General features: G+C 47.3%; 1 protein-coding gene across 1 annotated transcript in view; it reads left to right on the top strand.

Moving 5' to 3' along the window:
• Positions 1-220: 220 nt before the first annotated feature.
• Positions 221-16,770, top strand: part of IPPK (inositol-pentakisphosphate 2-kinase) — a 66,405-nt gene continuing 49,855 nt past the window's right edge. Inside the window, exons 1-3 of the mRNA XM_053577700.1 lie at positions 221-581; positions 11,725-11,772; positions 14,683-14,778. Of these exons, the coding sequence (XP_053433675.1) occupies positions 501-581; positions 11,725-11,772; positions 14,683-14,778 (225 nt within the window). The 5' untranslated portion in view covers positions 221-500. The remainder of the gene's footprint in view (positions 582-11,724; positions 11,773-14,682; positions 14,779-16,770) is intronic.

Here is a 16,770-nt window from a genome sequence, read left to right as displayed (position 1 = left end):
ATTCTACAGAAGCAAAAGCCGACGCTCAGAGACTCTAAACTCTTTGCTTGGGTCCCACAACTTAGCGTACCGAACGTCTGACACCCAGCAGGAATGGGTACCTCGGGTCACTCCCCGGCGCCCAACAGCCTCCGCCGCTCGTCCCGCCAGCTTCACATCCGGAACCCAGGCCGGAAACCTTTTTTCCGGTTCCCGAGGCCGCGCTTCGGAAATGAGTCACTCTGCCAGCATCTAAGATGGCTTCCGGCCCTTCCGCCAACGGTGTTAGTGGATGAAAGGTGGGGGAGAACCCGGAAGTTGCCCGGCTCAGCCATGGCAGGCTCTAGGGGCGTGGCTTCCGGCGGCTTGCGCCTGTGAGTCGCAGCGGCCGGGTCCAACTGGGGCTGCTACTGACAGGCGCTCCTCCCCCGACGGCAGTGGTTAGTACCCAGCGAGGCGGGCGCCCCCTCAGCTGTCCTCTCGGCGTCCCGGCCGGCGAGGCTCCAGGGCCGCGCTGGGGCATGGAAGAGGGGAAGATGGACGAGAATGAATGGGGGTACCACGGCGAAGGCAACAAGAGCCTGGTGGTGGCCCACGCGCAGGTGAGCGGCGGACAGGCTGCACGGGTGCGGGGCCTCACCCTGACGGCGAGGTCTTCACCTTCCTACCAGTATGCCCCCTGGGGGCGGTTCCGCGTCCCACCCAGTACCTACCTCCCCCCTGATCGGTCTCTATCCGGTTACCCATCAGCAGCTCCCGAGTACTTCCCCCATCCCACCCGAAATCCTCCTTCACTCTCGGGTCGGTTCTCCGTTTTCCCAGTACTCTCCCTCGGTTGGTCCCCTGTCCCTCCAGTGTCCGCCTGTCCGTCCCGTCCGTGCCACGCACAGCTACATGCGGTGAGGTCTCCCGCCGGAGTGCCCGCCCTACTGCCGGGCCGTAGTGGGGCGGAGGCTTAGCGGAGACGGAGGACTTGGGCAGCACTGGAGGAAGAAGCAAAGTGCCCTGGGTGGCTTTGCTCCCAGCACCGAAGGAGTTCAGCCTCGTGAGACCAGGGAATTGCTGTTCTTCATGCTGCTGTTAATAACGGGGCAGAGCCCACAGTTTCTCCTCCTCAATCTTTTATAATTTGAAGGGTTTCCCTTTCTCAGTGCAGCGATGATGAGAGTTTCAGAAATTGCACTAAGGACTCCCAAGGTGACTCCAACAAGAGAAGTATGTGGATTTGTGTGGGGGCCCAGATCTCTTTGACATTTTGCTGTCTGATAGAACCACGCAGGAATGTGGTGTGTTGGAGGGGGTGCGAGGAAGGCAGGGAGAGGTGCCAAGGGAGGGATTAGAGCATGCTTAAGGTCTTTAGATGAATTAGTAATGGACAAGGCTAACCTGAAGCTGTCCTCTTATGTAGTCCAAGGTTGGGCAAAGAGGCCCTAATGCAGCATGAGTCTGTTTTGTCTCAGGTTACCGTGCTGATCGCCTGAAACCTTTCCTAAAACAGGTACTCATCTTCCAATTCCTTGCTAAAATTGTATGTTGTATCTCCGCATTTTAAAAGGCTTCTTTTAGCAGGGGCTGGTCTATTAATTTTCAAAAGTAGTGACAGATGAAGGAGCAATTTCCAGATTGGAAGCAAAATGACACCCAGGGTTTGAAGGGCAGAGGCTTTGGTGAGGTCACATCTGGCACTTGGATCCTTTCCCCACTGTCCCTAACAAGCCTGTGTCTTCCACCTTCCCTGAGCAGGCATCTTCAGGGCAGCATGGCCCTCCCCATTGTTGTGATTGCATCACAGTTATTAGGCTGTCCTGGGCCCATGCTATTTGTTTTATATTATGAGTCTAAATTTGCTTTACTAAGCTCATTGCTGCTTGTGGTAGAATTGATGATTATCACTGTAAATAGTCTCATAAGAAAACATTTCCCACCAAGTTAAGTGGTGAACTGTGCTGGGTGTTGAGCAGCCCAGAGATGTCTGTGGTTGGCTTCAGCTTTGAGCCTGGGCCCCTGCTCTGCTGTGGACTGAGGAGGAGAGAGCGAGCCCCAGAAGGCAGTTTGAGAGGAGAGGGATAGAGAGAAGGCAAGTGAGGGAGAACAGGAGGGGTCCCTGCACCCATGGGTGCTGAGCATGTGCACAGCCTCCTTCCGGTCTGGAGCCAGATGTGGGAGCAGAGACATTCTGCTTCTCTGCTCAATTCCTCAGACCACTTCATTCAGTCCAAGAGAGAGGGAGACCTTTGCCAGGTTTTTCCAGAGAAGGAAGGATTGCTTTCTGTGAGAGGGCGTCAGCTGCGCCCAGAATTGAATAGTCCCATGTCTGCCCCTTTTTGCCCTTTTCCCTTCTCCAGTGTGAAAACACAGTGCATGTTCAGACAGCTGCTGTGAGGCCCCTCCTGCCAGAGCTAAGGATCTAGATGAGGAGATCTACATAGTCTTTGGCTGGCAGCATTAGAAGAAACAGGGTGATCCTTCTTTTGCCTGAATGCTTAAACTTCACACCTCCCTTCACACCTTCCCTGAGCAGGCATCTTTAGGGCAGCATGATCTTCCCCATGGAAAGACAGAGAGAGAGAATGAGAATGAATGAGCCTTCTGTACCATGCAGGACTTGTAGAAAATGGAGCCTGGGGGTGGAGCAGCTAAATGTGGGCTACAGGGGTTGAGGGTGTGTTCAGGGTGGGCAGGAAGATTAATGGCAGGCCATCCTTTCCATAGAGAGGCATTTTAACTGTGTTCCTGGCAAATCATAGCCAATCCTTTCACTTACAAGCTTCCCTGTTTGGATTTTGCCTGTCAGGCCCCATTCTGTTATTTGGGACAGCTGTGCACTTGACCATTTCCCAGGTGCCAAGTGCCCACTGTGTTCTTGCCTTGTGTGGCGCAGACCCTCTGCCGGACAGGTCTCCTGGTGGGGGTCTGGAGCCCCAGGCACTGACTCCTTGGCTAGGGATGTTTCCCATCTGGGCACACACTTTCCTCCCTGCAGCCTGAGGGTGAGGCACTTGTGCTAGCGGCCTCATTTCAGGTCATGAAGCCCATGTGCTGCCCTCCATGTGTCCCTGCAGGATTTCGTTCCCGTGTGGCATCTGCACTTGGCTCCTTCACCTTTGGTTTGTTGACTTTGGCTTAGCGTCCTGTCTTATGAAGGTCACTTTAAGTCTTGTTTGCTGTTCCATCTCTTAGGTATGTTTGGATTTGGTTCGTGCACTTGCCCGGGCCACTGAGCCCCTTCAGAACCACCTTGGCCCACTCCTGTCATGACCCTAAGCTGTTGTGACATTTTCCTTATTATTTTTTTTTTGTAGAGACAGAGTCTCACTTTATGGCCCTCGGTAGAGTGCCGTGGCCTCACACAGCTCACAGCAACCTCCAACTCCTGGGCTTAAGCGATTCTCTTGCCTCAGCCTCCCGAGTAGCTGGGACTACAGGCGCCCGCCACAACGCCCGGCTATTTTTTTGGTTGCAGTTTGGCTGGGGCCGGGTTTGAACCCGCCACCCTCGGTATATGGGGCCGGCGCCCTACCGACTGAGCCACAGGCACCGCCCGACATTTTCCTTATTATTGGCAGAAATCAAAGACTGTCATTTAACTGATCTACCAACAAAGAACATTCATCAAGAGTATGAAGAAAGCTACTCATTTCTAGTTGCTCTTTTTGAGAGCCTGAGAGCTTTAGATCATTTCTACAAATTGTTTTGGTGCCTTTTTGGTGTCTGTCTGGTACCTGCCTGGTGCCTAGGGTATTTGTCTGAGACTTGGAGGTATGAAGTTTAAGCATTCAGGAGTTAACTCTGCTCGGCCCTCTCACCGTTTCTCTTCTCATCTGTGTTTTAGGATTTCTGGTTTGTATTACAGATCATCTTCTTTTCCTTTTTATTTATTTATTTGCAGTTTTTGGCTGGGGCTGGGCTTGAACCCGCCACCTCCGGCATATGGGGCCAGCGCCCTACTCCTTTGAGCCACATGCACCACCCTCCTTTTTATTTTTTTTGAGACAGAGTCTCACTGTGTTGCCCTTGGTAGAGTACTGTTGCGTCACAGCTCACAGCAACCTCAAACTCTTGGGCTTAAGCAATTCTCTTGTCTCAGCCTCCCAAGTGGGACTACAGGTGCCTGCCACAACACCTGGCTATTTTTTGTTGCAGTTGCCATTGTTGTTTAGCTGTCCTGGGCCAGGTTCAAACCCGCCAACTTCGGTGTATGTGGCTGGCACCCTCACCACTGTGCTATGGGTGCCAAGCCTTCTTTTCCTTTTTAAAAATATAGCATTATTTTATATGTCAAATTATAATAATTTAGATGGTTGTTTCATAGTGGATGGATTAAGTAAATTATGCTATATCCTGTGTAATGTGGAGAAAGATTGGCAATGTTAAATGGAAAAAGCAGATTACAAAAGATGTGTAGTGTGACTGTAACTACAAATTGATTGAGAGAAGATATATCAAAATGTTATAAGTGGTTATGACTGTGGTAATATCATACTTTATTTTTACCTTTTTTTGTTTTTTCTATTTTCTAAATTTCCTTCGATGAATTAGAATGTAGTATAATCAGGAAAAAACATTAATTTTTAAAAGTTGATACTCTGTGATCTACTAATTTCTGTTCTGCTATTCCATTCTGAGGAGATAATTAGAATGTCAATGAAGATCTTACACTCAATGATATCTATTACAGAATTATTTATAATAGTTCAAACGGAAAGCAACTGTCCCATCTTGTAATGTGTCAGTCACACTTCCTACTCTAGGTGCTGGACACCCATGAGAGTTCATGTTCTCTGTTTTCTTCCAAACATATGAGATATGCCCAAACCCTGGGCCACTCCCTTCTTTAATTTTCACTTGGACTTAATTGAAATAGTCCTAACTTTCTGTTGCTAGCATTTTTAAAAGTCAGTGACCTATTCTGCATATGAGATATATAACGGTATTTTTAGGGCTACTACAGCTGATGTGGCTTCTTTCATGGTGAATTTCTTTCTTGTCACATCTGAGCTCATTGGAGAGTTTTGCATGTTGCTCTCACTTTATTGATTTTTTATTTATATTTACAGTTGTGTGGTTAGATTTGTTTATTTCCAAACTCTATCCCTTTGGTAATTTTCAGCCCTGTGATGGTGGCCTACCTGATATGTGAGTGCGTTTGTTGGTTTGGGTCTAGCTTTCCTCTCTGTAATGTCTTCTAAGGTGACATGACCAGTTTCCCCTGCCATATATTTCCTCTTTCTTGGTCAGAATTCAGGCAGGGTCACAGCTCCCCTCTGTCTCCTGGGAGCTTTGACTTCAGCCCCTGTCCTTTGACAGGAGTCTTTGAGACAGCTGATTCAGTATGTGACATCCCCTACTCCCCAAAGAGAGTGCCCTGTGGGTGCTAAGAAGGTCTCCCCTTGTCTTTCCCAAGAGGCTCTCTGGTTTGTATCCTTAATTCCACCCATAAGGTCCCTCTCTGAGGCTTCACATTGGCAGATGTCCCTTTTAAAGTCTTGTTTTTTGTAACTTTTTATTTAATACCAGTTATTACTTCATTCCTCTGAGAATGTACAGTATCAGAAGGAAGGAAGTAAAAAACACCAAATATTTCCTAAAACAACTTGTTAAAACTTTGGTGTACTTTCTTCTAGTATTTTGCTAATTACTTTCACATATCCCTTAACAACAGGGATGTGTTTGGAGAAGTGTGTCGTTAGGTGATTTCGTGTTGTGCCAACGTCAAGTTTATATTGTAAAGCCTACTATATACCTAGGCTGTATGATGTTCCTGTAGTGTTGTTCCTGGGCTACAAAACTACACAGCATGTTACTGTACTGTACTGTACTGTATACTGTAGGCAGTTGTGACACAATGGGAAGTTTTTGTATCTAAACATAGAAAAGGTGCAGTAAAAATACAATATTATGATCTTAAGGTACCACTGTCATATATGTAGTTCATCTTTGAGTGAAAGATTGTTACAGAGCACATGATTATATATGCTTTTATTGAGTGATTGAGAATACTACGCACTTGTTTCTGTGTGCAGCGTTTTTTACGTAATTATACAGCATAAACATGTAGAAAATCCTTCGTGCACATCTGGGAAAGGTAGTCAGGGTCTTCCCGATCTGGTATTTGATCCATGTGGTTGGGCTTTGCCCATTGTCTTTGTATTTTGGGTTCTCAGGTAGATCAGGCCATTTGGCATATATTACAGAGTGCTTTCCACATGGCCATGCTACGTACTCTCTTGCTGTAGTCTTGGACCCGCTGAAGCTCTGGACAATTTTTTTTTTTTGAGATAGTGTCACTACGTTGCCTTTGGGAGAGTGCTGTGGCGTCACAGCTCACAGCAACCTCAAGCTCTTGGGCTTAAGAGATTCTCTTGCCTCAGCCTCCCAAGTAGCTAGGACTATAGGTGCTCGCCACAACACCTGGCTATTTTTTGGTTGCAGTTGTCCCTATTGTTTGGTAGGCCTGGGCTGGATTTAAACCCACCAGCTCCAGTGTATGTGGCTGGTGCCCTGGCCGCTGAACTATAGGCACCGAGCCAAACCCTGAACAATTTTTATCAAAGTATTTTTTTTGCTACTTTTATTTATATTTATTTATTTTTTTGAGACAGAGCCTCAAGCTGTTGCCCTGGGTAGAGTGCTATGGCATCACAGCTCACAGCAACCTCCAACTTATGGGCTTAAGCGAGTCTCTTGCCTCAGCCTCCCAAGTAGCTGGGACTACAGGTGCCTGCCATAGCGCCTGGCTATTTTTTGGTTGTAGTTGTCATTGTTTGGCAGGCCTGGACTAGATTCAAACCCGCCAGCTCTGGTGTATGTGGCTGGTGCCTTAGCCGCTTGAGCTGCAGGTGATAAGCCTTTTTGTTACTTTTACTTTTATAAGTGATGAGCTGTATCCCTTAACTTTTTACATTCTAAGGTTATTTAGTATGCTCGTGTGTGTGTGTGTGTGTGTGTGTGTGTGTGTGTGTGAGGCGGGGGACAGTCATTCCTCTTGTTCTTCCTGTTGATTGACTTACAGCTTGTTAAAATCCTTGATTCTCAACTAGTTTTCCAAGGTGTGAGCTTCCCTGTGACCAAGATAGAAGGGCGTGGCTTGGGTTTCGGTTAAGTGTCCTCTCATTAAGAAATACCCCAGCCCTCAGACTGAGACATCAAGTTCCTCCATTTTTTTTTTAATTTTAATTTTTTAAAAAATAAGATTTTAACCATAGCCATTAGACTACCAAGGGAAGTTCCTTCCTCCTAATCTTTTTTTTTTTTTTTTTTTTCTAGAGACAGAGTCTCACTTTATGGCCCTCGGTAGAGTGCCGTGGCCTCACACAGCTCACAGCAACCTCCAACTCCTGGGCTTAAGCGATTCTCTTGCCTCAGCCTCCCAAGTAGCTGGGACTACAGGCGCCCGCCACAACGCCCAGCTATTTTTTGGTTGCAGTTTGGCCGGGGCCGGGTTTGAACCCGCCACCCTCGGTATATTGGGCCGGCGCCTTACCGACTGAGCCACAGGCGCCGCCCCCTTCCTCCTAATCTTACTTCTTTTTCTTCACGTTTAGCATTTTATCCTAAACTTTAAGAAAAAGGTAGAATTTAAACATCTATTTTCTGATACTTGATTTAAAAGGAAGAACATTTTGTCCAGAACTGGTGAGCTGACAGGAGCTTGGAGCCTGGTGGGTGGGCTTCTTTGTGGGAAGGGGCGGCTGCGTCCAACCCTTTCCTCCAACCTGGGTGCCTCTTGGACTCCTTGTGTCTTTCTGCTAATGACACCTGGTATGGTGTTGATTTTTCACCTGTTCTCTGCCATCTACCTGCATGGGTTTTGGGGCCCTGTGGCCTTTGTGTCCCCAAAGCCTTCTGCCTGGTATCTTGAGGACCACTACCTTAGCCAGCCCTACCTTGCTGGGCCTGTCACATGGAGCAGTTGCCAGTAGCTGTGCAGGGTAGGCAAGTGAAAAGTGTCTGAGCATTGGTACTGATTAAAATTGGCTTTTTAAGCTGATACTTCAGTTCCCCTGAGGGTGGGTTGGTGGGTTTCTGGTAAGTTTTTGGGTGGTAAATGAGTGGCTGGAGAAAGCATAGTTTCCCTTGAAATGGACATACCACTACATTCAGACCTTCTCAGTTGGTTAAGGTTCTAGCTCCCTAATGGGAAGGGAAAGCAGGAGATTTCCTGTAAGTGACAGCAGGGAGGTGGTGGCTAAGCCCCTCTGATGGAAATGAGAGGGTAGGGCTGGGAATGCAGAGCTGGAGAGCAGCTGTCCATTGGGCACCCCCAGCCCGTGACAGGTGACTCAGCAGAAGCAAGGAGACTAACCCTTTGAAAGTCGGGGAGCCTCCCCAGGGCCCAGGCCTTCCTTGAAGTTCTGACCTTTGGAGTCAAGGCCTGGATCTCAGGCTTGTCTCCAGGCCGAGCTTGGGCTGGCTGTTGAGGCAGACCTGGATCTCTGAGATGTGATTTTTTTTTTTTACAGTTTTTGGCCGGGGCTGGGTTTCAACCTGCCACCTCTGGTATATGGGGCCGGTGCCCTACTCCTTTGAGCCACAGGCGCCACCCTCTGAGACGTGATTTTTATCTGTCCTCATACAGTCTTGCTTTCCTCATTCTGTAAACTGGGACTTGAATTGCCCACCTTGAAGGGAGAGGTGAGGAGATGATGGAGCTTAGGAGTATAGCCTGGGGCCTGACATGCTCAGCATTTGCTGACTTTTGTTATTACCTGCAGTAATAATTATTGTTGATATTAATAAGTGCTAATGTGAATAGTGATGGTGCTTATTATTGGCAAGAAGGAGTGAGCACTAAGCTCTACAGTTACTTTGGTTCTGTTGGCTTGTTCTCCTGTGACCTGTATATGATTTTTCTTTATGTAATGCTGTACAATTTTTGTTTGTTTGTTTGTTTTGTAGTTGTTGCAGTTTGGTTGGGGCTGGGTTTGAACTCACCACCCTTGGTATATGGGGCCGGTGCCCAACTCACTGAGCCATAGGCACCACCCTGTACAATTTTCTTTTTTTTTTTTTAATTTTCTTCTAGATAGATTAGACAATGGCTTTCTGGATTAACTAATACTTGATGTTAATGGTTTTCTTTGTGTGTAATAATAATGCAAAGAAAATCTGTAATTTCTGTTAGTAAATGAACAGAAAAGTTCTGTTTTTCCTGCCTTCACTAGGAACACGGTGACGTAGGACTTTGGATATCTGAGGCGGTATTACTATGGAATGCAGCCAGGTGAGGGGTTCCTGTACTCCCATAGTTGACATTTCTTTTCATGGGCCCACAGAACTCCTTCCCTGAGGCTGCAGAGGGAGATTCCTGCTATGAGAAAAAACTTGTGAGTATTGTCCTGGCATCACCCTGCTCAGGATGGCTTACCCACCTAAGTCTATTGTGCAGCTTATTAGTCCCCTGGAAAATCAAAAGAGACCTTGCTTTCTTCTAGATGCCGGAGGACTCTGTATGTGAAGTCTGGTGGGTGAGTAGGTACGCTCACATGGGTGGTGCAGATTGCCTTGTGTGAATGACAGAATGAGAGCTTTTGCCGTTGGCAGCATGGGTCATTCTATGCTGATTGGGGGCTTAGTATATTTTCTCATTGTGCTAATTTCAAGCGTGACCAGGCTCACCCGAGTAAATTTGTCAGTATCCCGAAATTGCAGTTATACATTGTTGGTAGTGAGTTGTTGAATGCCCGCCAGCTGTTAGTGGTGTGCTGTATTTGGTGCCTAATTGTTGGAGGAACTGATCAGGCACACTCTTGATCAAAATAGCACCATCCTGTCCAGGTGAGGCGTGGATATACTTTTAGGAGGGTGAGTTTCTAAAAAGTTGTTTAGAATTATCATTTCTATAGATCAGCTTCTGTCTTCTCTTGACTGTTGATGGAATTATAGTTCTATTAAAATGATCCTTACCCGGTTGGTTCCTATGACTGAGGGTTGATGTCTACTTTGGACTTTGGAGAGGGGACAGCAGCAACATGCATGTCATTGACCATGGCTTTCACATGTCTAGGCTTGGGGCTCAAGGAGGGGGCAGCTATCCAGCAGATTAGTGATAAACCAGGTGCATAGCACCGACTGGGAATTGGAACTTGGTAAGGCCCAAACAGGGACAACTAGGTTTTAAGATGAGTAGTGTGTATTGTCTGAGTGGGCCCATGTGGGGTTGGTGGAGAAGTCTATTTGGTTTCTGTAGACCTTTGTTGCTCTTTAGGCTTCTTTTGGTCTGGCATGTTCTAAGCCCTCTCCAATGCGTCCTGCTGCCTCCCACCCCTGCCCAGGTTTTATCCTGTGTTTTATCCTCCTGATAGCATCTGACCTCCCACCCTTGCAAGGGATAGCTCCCTTCCTAGGCACATTCTCCTTCTCACACATAATGTATGTTTTTAAGATGTATTTTTTTTTTTTTGAGACAGAGTTTTATTATGTTGCCCTCAGTAGAGTGCCATAGCATCTCAGATCATAGCAATCTCAAATTCTTGAGCTTAAGCAGTTCTCTTGCCTCAGCCTCCCAAGTAGCTGGGACCATAGTACAATGTATTTCTTTTAGCCATTAAAAAAATTGGAATATATATATGTGTGTGTGTATATATATGTAGTTTTTTTTTTTTTGAGACAGACTCTCACCTTGTCACCCTTGTAGAGTGCTATGACATCACAGCTCACAGCAACCTCAAACTCCTGGGCTCAAGCAATTCTCTTGCCTCAGCCTCCAAAGTAGCTAGGACTACAGGCACCCACCACAACACCTAGCCATTTTTAGAGATGAGGTCTTACTCTCGTTCAGGCTGGTTTTGAACTCATGAACTCAGGCAATCCACCCACCTTGGCCTCCTAGAGTGCTAGGATTACCGGCCTTAGCCACTGTGCCTGGCCCCTGGAATATTTAAATTGAGTAGAAATTTAAAAATTATTGTGATCATTGATTAAACTTGTGCTGAATGTCTTTTCAGACTTTTTCGTACAAACAGATCATACACTTTAACATTTTTATTTTAAAAACTTAACGTGTAACATACTTACAGAAAAGTGCTCAGATAATAATAGTATAGCCTAATTCTCACAATGTAAGTGGACACATAATCCCAAAACCCTTCTCTTTTAGAACCTTCCTTGGAGACTGTTCCCGCATATCCTACGGTGAGCTTAAGGGCTCCATCTTACCTGTCTTGAACTTTATGTAAATGGAATTATGCCTATACATGTGTATGTATGTATATATTTTTCTTTTTATGAAAATGAGTTCATTTTATTAACATAAGCCCTATTATATAACATTTTTCAGTTATCAATATGTGATGACTGCGCATCTGTGTCTGTAAATATTGATCTTCCTTATTTTCTTGTAAATGACTGCATGGTATTCCATGTTTGAAAGGTATCCCCGATGTATCTAAACATCTCAATATTGGACATTTAGGTTGTTTACATTTTATTTGGAATTGAAACTGTGTTTTTATACAAAGTAGCTAAAGTCTTTTATGATTCCTTAATTATTTTCTTAAGATCATTTCCTGGGAACAGCCTGGTGGGTCAAAGGCTATAGATTCTCCTGGTTTTGCTGCCACCCAGCACACTTTGTCTCCCCCTCCCTAGGGGCTTCAAAGCCTCCTTACTGTGGGGCCTTGCTATGAGCTTTGTCTGCTGATGACAGGACCCTCCAAGCTGATCCAGCCCCCTTCTCCATACCACAGACCCCTATGCCTAAGCTTTGGGCCAGTACTAATCATACTTTATTTTATCTTCCAATAGCGCTGTGTTGTGCTGCGTTTTCTGAAGTTTCCTCCAAATAGGAAAAAGGTAAGATTGATAGGTTTCTGCCTGGTCACAACATTTATTTAAGAAAACTGGAAAAAAAAAAAAAAAAAAAAAAAAAACAATAAAGAAAAGTTGGCCGGCATGGTGGCTCTTGCCTATAATCCTAGCACTCTGGGAGGCTGAGGCAGGTAGATTGCCTGAGCTTATGGATTCGAGACCCCCGTCTCTAAAAATAGCTAGATGTTAGTCCCAGCTACGCAGGAGGCTGAGGCAAGAGAATCACTTGAGCCCAAGAGTTTGAGGTTGCTGTGAGCTATGATGCCATGGCACTCTAGCCAGGGCCACAGAGACTCTGTCTTAAAGAAAAAGAAAACTTTGATTTTTTTTCTGATGTAGAAGTATTAATGCTAATTATACTTATATATGATGGTAATTATACTTAATGTTAATTATAGAAATTTAAATACAATGCAAGCATTTAGTTTTTTTTTTTTTAGAGACAGAATCTCACTTTGTAGCCCTCAGTAGAGTGCTTTGGCATCACAGCTCACAGCAACCTCCAACTCCTGGGCCTAGGTGATTCTCTTGCCTCAGCCTCCCGAATAGCTGGGACCACAGGCGCCTGCCACAATGCCTGGCTATTTTTTTGCAGTTTGGCCGGGGCTGGGTTCGAACCTACCACCTTCAGTATATGGGGCCAGTGCCCTACTCACTGAGCCACAGGCGCCGCCCAGTGCAAGCATTTAGTGTAGAGAGTGGTGTGTCCAAAATCTGCTAGGCCTCAGCACTTTGGTCCTTGGTGTCACTGTATATCACTGTGGCAGGTCTGTTTAGCACTGAGCCAGGAGGTGCCCTGACCCAATGTGCAGGTCCTTTTCTGAGGTCCCTGCTTGTGGAGAAGACCCTAGGATCAGGACTCAGCTTTGCCTTGCCAAGGTACCTGTTGCCTCAGTTTCCCCATCTATGCAATTATATCTATGAAGATAGCACCTACAGTGCTATGATAGACAATCTGTTAAAAGTTGCAGCAGGCAAGATCAGATAGCTCATTAGGTTTGTTTGCTGAGTCATCCAAGCAAATACCATGGACTACCTGCAGAAAACCATTGCTGCCATGATTCTGTCCACCAAGTTGAGGCTTTATATAAATGTTGGTCACAGAAATAAATACCTAGTTATAGGCTCCCTGTGTCCACAGCCTTTTTCTACTCTTTGTGTGTAGGTTCTGTGAGGGGGCACATGTGGCCAAACTGAGGGTGCTTCTGGGAGGGTGGCTGTCCACAGTGGGAGGCAGGCTGATCAAGTTGAGGTGGCTACAAGGAGGGATAGCAGGAGCTGGGATTGCTGAGTCCTGTCTCAGGAGGGTGTGTGAGGGTGGAGGTAAGAGAAAGAGAGTCCAGGGGACAATGGTGGGTGGAGCCAGAAGCCCATCCTGAAGTAAATCCTGTGCTGTGCCCAGGGTTTACTTCATAGAAGAGGGCAGGGGAGCCAGGTGCAGTGGCTCACGCCTGTAATCTCAACACTCTGGGAGGGCAAAGTTGGTGAATCCCCTGAGCTCATGAGTTTGAGACCAGCCTGAGGATCAATGAGACCACATTTCTACTAAAAATAGAAAAACTAGCTGGGCATTGTTGTGGACACCTATAGTCTCAGCTTCTGGGGGAGGCTGAGGCCAGAGGATCTCTTGAACACAAGAGTTTGAGGTTGCTGTGAGCTATGACGACATGACACCCTACCCAGTGAGACTCTGTCTCAACAAAAAATAAAGGGCAGGAGGCCATGGGGTGCTGTTGTTGGGTGGGGCCATGGTGAGTGTGGGAAGAGTGGGCAGGTGAAGGAGGATGGAAGGCCCCAGCATCCTGTTGTTCCTGCCTCAGCTGTGGAAGAGAAGTGGTCACGGGTGTCTCTGTTTCTGCGGAACACATCCTGTGGAAGCACTGAGTCTCTGAAGCTGCCTCCAGCCTCCTCAGTCCGCCTTTTCCCCCCATTCAGTGAACTCAGAGCCCAAACCACACTCAGCTCAGATCCCCAGAGGTCCGGCTACTGTGGATTCCGGCCAGCTCCTCCTGTGTGGACTGATGAAGCTGTCTGCCTGGACACCAGCTTGCTCTATTTCTCCCATCTATGGCATAATGTGACACACTACATTATCAGTGTAGATGAGAATGTCATTCTTTTGTTGCCTGGGGTGTGTTTTTTGTCAGAAGCTGTGACCACAGCTCTACTGGGCCATTGAGTGTGTTCTGGGTTTTTTGTTGGGCTTGGTGATGACCTGATCCTGTTCCACAAGCCACAGGACATCTGCACATGCTGTGGCCATGAGGGCAAAGCTGGGTTGGCCATTGAATTCTCCAGGGACTATGGGATACAGGCTGATCCTCAGTTTGAGGACCTTTCTGAGTGAGAGCAGGTGCTGGGCACTTCCAGGGCTGCCCTAGATGAGACCTCATGAATGTAGACAGACCCACAGGGCACAATGGGATGCCACCAGTCCAGGCTTTTTGGACATGTCCTGGGAGTAGGCTACCATTGACCCTTTAGACTTCTTACCTTTGGGAAAGTTAGGGATGTGGGGGTGATTTTATGTCTCACTGAAGGCTTTACTACCTTTTCAACTCTTTTAAGAACCTCTGATTTGGGAGAGAATGTTTTATTCTACAGTTAGAGACTAAAGAGTAAAATCTAAACACCTGATATCTTTTGGATGTGAGAATTTCCTCAGAAGGTACACGTGGGGCCTGTGGGATGAGATAAGTATGGGCCTTAGACTATGACCCTCCAAAGTCACGTGGTATCTTAGAGGACAGAAGAGAGACCTTCCTCTGAGTCCCAGGGCTGCCACCTGCTCGTGGCTGGGAAGTACCACTGCTTGTGACTTTAGTTCTTCCCCGTTCAGTGGGGTGCTGTTAGGAGATCCTGCAACTGTGGCTGCCCTGCTCTTGTCTCTTACAGACCTCGGAAGAGATATTTCAGCACCTGCAGAACATAGTGGATTTTGGCAAAAATGTCATGAAAGAATTTTTGGGGGAGAATTATGTTCATTGTGGGGTAAGTGATTTTTCTTCATGTTGTTGAATTCATGGGTCCATCTTGTATCAATAATGCCAACTTCCCACTGGTCTCTCGGCCTTTGTGCTTAGTGATAACCCTGTACAGTCAGTCTCTAGATGCTCGTCTCGTGTCCTGCTGCGGTGCAGATGCTGCACTTCCACTTTCATGGCTGAGAAGTGTGGGGTTCAGAGATACCATGTGACCACCCCTCATTGGACCTGCCTCTGCCTGGCCCCCCTGGTGGCTCCTGCTTGGTGAGGGCATTTCAGCAGCATCCCATGAGGCTGAACCTGAAGGGATGGCTTTGCTGTCTGCCCTCCAGGGCACCTTTGAATGAGTCTTGGCCACTCTAAGGGCTGTTTCCCAGACTCAGGGAGGGCCCTGGCTGCTCAGTAGAACTTTAGGGGCTGTGAGGGGCCCCTTGGCATTAGTGCTTCTTGCTCCCATTCTGTGGGAAGACCCGGGCACCAGCCCAGGGCCACCTGTTGCCTGAGGTTGTCCTCTCAGCAGATCCTGTAGTCCTGCTTGGCTGCCGAGGATGCACCTTCACTTCTGGCCTGTGCTCGGCACCGCTGTGGCATTAGGGATGTGTGGAGGGAATGGTTTCCCTTTTTGAGGAAGACTCATGCAGTTCTTGCACCGGCATGTCCCGTGGATGGTGTCTGTGCTGATGGCCAGTTTCCTCCTTGAAGAAAGGCCATTCTTTGAGATGAGGTTTGCCAGAAATGCTGCCACCCTGGCCAACCTTGGCTTGTTTTTTCTGAATGGGAGTGTCTCTGGTCTTGTAGATTTTAGGCCTTGCCCTTGGAGGGAGTACTTGGGTGGCTATGGCACTTGTTGGCTATGGGAGATGTGGGAGTCTCAGCAGGGGTGGCTGGGGCGGACTGCTCCAAGGGCAGGGACAGGATCAGGAGTGTCTTCAGTAGTGAGTACTCCGGCTCTGGGTTTGGCTTTGTTTTTACTCACTTCCAAGGTTCACAGTAAATGAACCCACTGAGAACAGGACTCAGCTCACAAGATCACCTATTGGCACGTCTTCTCTGCATTAAGACACCTTCCAGGGTAAAACAAAGCTTGCTTTTGCTCCAAGTGAACATGTCCTGACAGGACAGATGCTGGACTCTGGTGTGATAGGAAAGTGGGCACGGATCACATTCCAGGCACATGGGTGTCTCAGTGTAGCCACTTGGCAGGGGCCACCCAAGACCCTGTGAGAAAATGTTTCAGCAAGTTGGGCATAACAGGGTGTTTCTGTCCTCTTTGTCATGGGACAAGACAAAACCAGCCCCCCTGAGGAGTTAGGGAGACAGAGACAGTGTATACCTGCCCTGCCTCCTGGCCCAGCCCAGTGGGTGTGAGTGTTCAGAGTCAGTGGGATAGAGCCCGCTTCCCTCGTTCCTTCAGATGTTACTTCTGAATACTGGAGGAGCCTTAAAGTTCATAAGGGCCACCTTGCTTCTGGAGACCAAGTCCTCTTGGTACTGAACACCACGTGGGGCCAGCCGCTATATTCCCTGTTTGAACTTCACTTGATGACCTGTTGGTGGGGTCTGGCACTCGAGGGATGAGGGGACAGCCAGGCTGGTGTTCCTTTGTCTTTCTAAGCAGCCATCCCTTTATCCTTTTGAGGGAGCCTGGAGGTCTTCCCTCATCTCAGCATTGTTACAGTGCCAGAAAGGGAGTTCTGCAGGCTTTAGCTCTGGTTCTTTTTAAGTGACTACCTTGTCACTATCCTCATCGGGTTGGACAGATGGTATCATTCAATCTCAACAATGTCATCAAACTTTTCCTCACTGGGCTGGGCAGATGGTATCATTCACTCTCAACAGTGTCATCAAACTTTTAGGAGGATGCCTACTGTAAACATTTTATTTTGACCTAAAACACAGATGTACTCATTATAAAATCAGTAATTTAAAGTTGTCTAGAAGGAACTCGGGTCTTCTTTCCACCTGAGTGACTGTGGACAGACAGCAATGTGGAGGGTTG

The sequence above is a fragment of the Nycticebus coucang genome, chromosome 2 (genome assembly GCF_027406575.1).
Source record: "Nycticebus coucang isolate mNycCou1 chromosome 2, mNycCou1.pri, whole genome shotgun sequence".
NCBI classification, from domain to species: Eukaryota; Metazoa; Chordata; class Mammalia; order Primates; family Lorisidae; genus Nycticebus; species Nycticebus coucang.
This window is presented reverse-complemented; position numbering and strand designations above follow the sequence as displayed.